Consider the following 2,406-nt stretch of genomic DNA (forward strand, 5'->3'; position numbering starts at 1 on the left):
ACGCATTTCCAGAAGGGCCACATTTTTACTCTGGCACTGCACCATTCACTCTTCCCCTTCTGGCCAATTTATAAAATGGCGACTATAAATAAAAAAAGGAAAGTTGACAGTGAGGGCCGCCGTTTCCAGGAAAGGTGGAAAGTGGATTTTTTTTTCACTGAAATACGGAATCACTGTGTTTGTCTGATATGTCAAGAGACTGTGGCCGTTTATAAAGAATTTAATGTCAAGAGACACTACCAGATGAGACATAGCACATACGACAAACTAACAGGGCGCGACCGCAGTAAAAAGTTGAAGCAACTTGAAGCGGTTTTAATGTCACAACAGCGATTTTTCACAAGAGCCCGTGAGTCAAATGAAAATGCCACAAAGGCAAGCTATGAGGTGGCAACGTTAATTGCTAAAAATTGCAAGTCTTTTGTTGAGGGTGAATTTATTAAGAGTGCATTATGAAAATGGTTGAGAATATCTGTCCCGAGAAGAAGCAAGAGTTTGCCAACATTTGCCTGGCTCGTAACACTGTAGCATGGAGAATTGAAGATATTTCATCAGATATTAAGAGACAGTTGATGTCCAAAGGACAGGATTTTGACTTCTTTTCAATAGCCTGTGATGAAAGCACAGACCTATCTGACACAGCTCAGTTGCTGATTTTTTTGAGAGGGGTGGACGATGAAATAAATGTGAATGAAGAGCTACTTGACCTCCAAAGCCTTACGGATCAAACAAGAGGAAAAGATTTATTTGTTGCTGTTAGTTCCGCAATAGATGACATGAAACTGCCCTGAAACAAAGTTACTGGGATTATTACTGATGGGGCACCTGCTATGGTTGGTGAACGAAGTGGATTATCAACCCTAATCTGTAACAAGGTGATTGAAGAAGGAGGCGAAGCTATTAAACTCCATTGTATCATTCATCAGCAAGTTCTCTGTGCTAAATATCTCAAATATGATCATGTTATGAAACCGGTTGTAAAGACTATTAATTTTATTTTCTCTGTGCCACCGCCAGTTTAAACAGTTTCTACTGGACATCCAGGCTGAATATGAAGATGTTTTATATCACAACGATGTAAGATGGCTCAGTCGAGGGTCTGTGCTGCAGCGTTTTTACTCTCTCAGAAAGGAAATCAAAGAATTCCTGGAAACAAAGGGGCAACCGATGCGAGAACTATCTGATCCTATTTGGCTGGCTGATTTGGGGTTTTTAGTTGACATAACAAAGCATCTGAATGTACTAAACACGAGTCTTCAGGGAAAAGATGCAGTGGTAAACCAGCTTTATTCACACCTCAAGGCCTTTGAAACAAAGCTGCAACTTTTCCAAAGGCATTTGTCACAAACACAGCCCAATACCATACATTTTTCAGCATTGCAGGAAGTAATGAACAGTTTTTCACAGGACAATATCAGTGCGCAAATGAGCAGGTATGCAGCAGACATCGCATCTCTGGCTGAAGAGTTTAAACAGCGCTTTCAAGATTTTGCAGCTATTGAAAATGAGATCAGCCTTTTCTCCTCTCCATTCTCTGTTGACCCCGATGATGCTCCAGATCAGCTGCAGCTTGAGCTCATTGAGCTGCATTGTGACAGCGAGTTACGCAGTCGTCACCAACAGCTCTCTCTTGTGAACTTTTACCGCCAACTGGATAAGGGCAGGTTTCAAGAGATTCGGACATTGGCTAAGAAAATGCTGAGCTTGTTTGGCTCAGCATATTTGTGTGAGAAGACATTCTCTGCTATGAACCTTAACAAGAACCGTGTGAGGACAAGACTACGTGACTCTCATCTGCGTGACATTTTGCGCATCAAAACCACTGCCTTTGTACCTGATCTAACCGATTTGCTGCAATCCAGATCTCAGTTTCACCCTTCACATTAGTGCAGGTAAGTTTTTTTAAAATTTATTTTCAATATATTGTGAAAACTCAGCTGTCAGTTGATCTTAATGTTATGAAATGAAAAGTATGTCGTTTGCAATTAACTTGGCATAAAATAATTTATTTGCATTTAATTGTAATGGTTCAAAGAATGTTCGGAAAAATGTTCGGCCCTCCACCATGTTCACTTCATCCAATCTGGCCCTCTTTGAAAAAAGTTTGGACACCCCTGTCTTAAAGGGTCCATTTGTACATGAAACATACACATTCAGAGGCCCATCATCCAGAACTGATATATTAGTTTATGTAAGATGCTGGAGAGTTTTACAACTTAATATTTCATTTCATGTACCTGATTAAAGGCCAAAATGAAAGGATGGAAATCAGACAAGCAGCTGGCAGGAATCACAGGAACAGTATGGCAGATGGAATCATGGTCATAGACTAAGCTGAAGTCAGCAATCATAGAGTCAGACAAGAGGCAAAGCAGCAGGAAGAGTCGTGGATAGAAAACAGGTCAA

The 2,406-nt window shown here is 40.6% G+C and overlaps 1 protein-coding gene across 1 annotated transcript; it reads left to right on the top strand.

The window, feature by feature from the left end:
• Window positions 1–458: 458 nt before the first annotated feature.
• LOC149449964 (general transcription factor II-I repeat domain-containing protein 2-like) lies at window positions 459–1,887 on the top strand. Its single transcript, XM_089692526.1, has 2 exons — window positions 459–755; window positions 1,018–1,887. The coding sequence occupies exons 1-2, from the start codon at window positions 459–461 to the stop codon at window positions 1,885–1,887; spliced, it is 1,167 nt and encodes a 388-aa protein (XP_089548652.1).
• Window positions 1,888–2,406: the final 519 nt, after the last annotated feature.

This window comes from Staurois parvus, unplaced genomic scaffold (assembly GCF_062004578.1).
Source record: "Staurois parvus isolate SC_StPar_1 unplaced genomic scaffold, SC_StPar_1.0 ptg000592l, whole genome shotgun sequence".
Classification (NCBI taxonomy): Eukaryota; Metazoa; Chordata; class Amphibia; order Anura; family Ranidae; genus Staurois; species Staurois parvus.

Coding starts and splice junctions, on each gene's coding strand:
- LOC149449964 (XM_089692526.1), top strand. CDS start 459: ATGGTTGAGAATATCTGTCCCGAGAAGAAGCAAGAGTTTGCCAACATT. Junction 756..1,017: donor GAAAAGATTTATTTGTTGCT/GTTAGTTCCGCA, acceptor TGCCACCGCCAG/TTTAAACAGTTTCTACTGGA.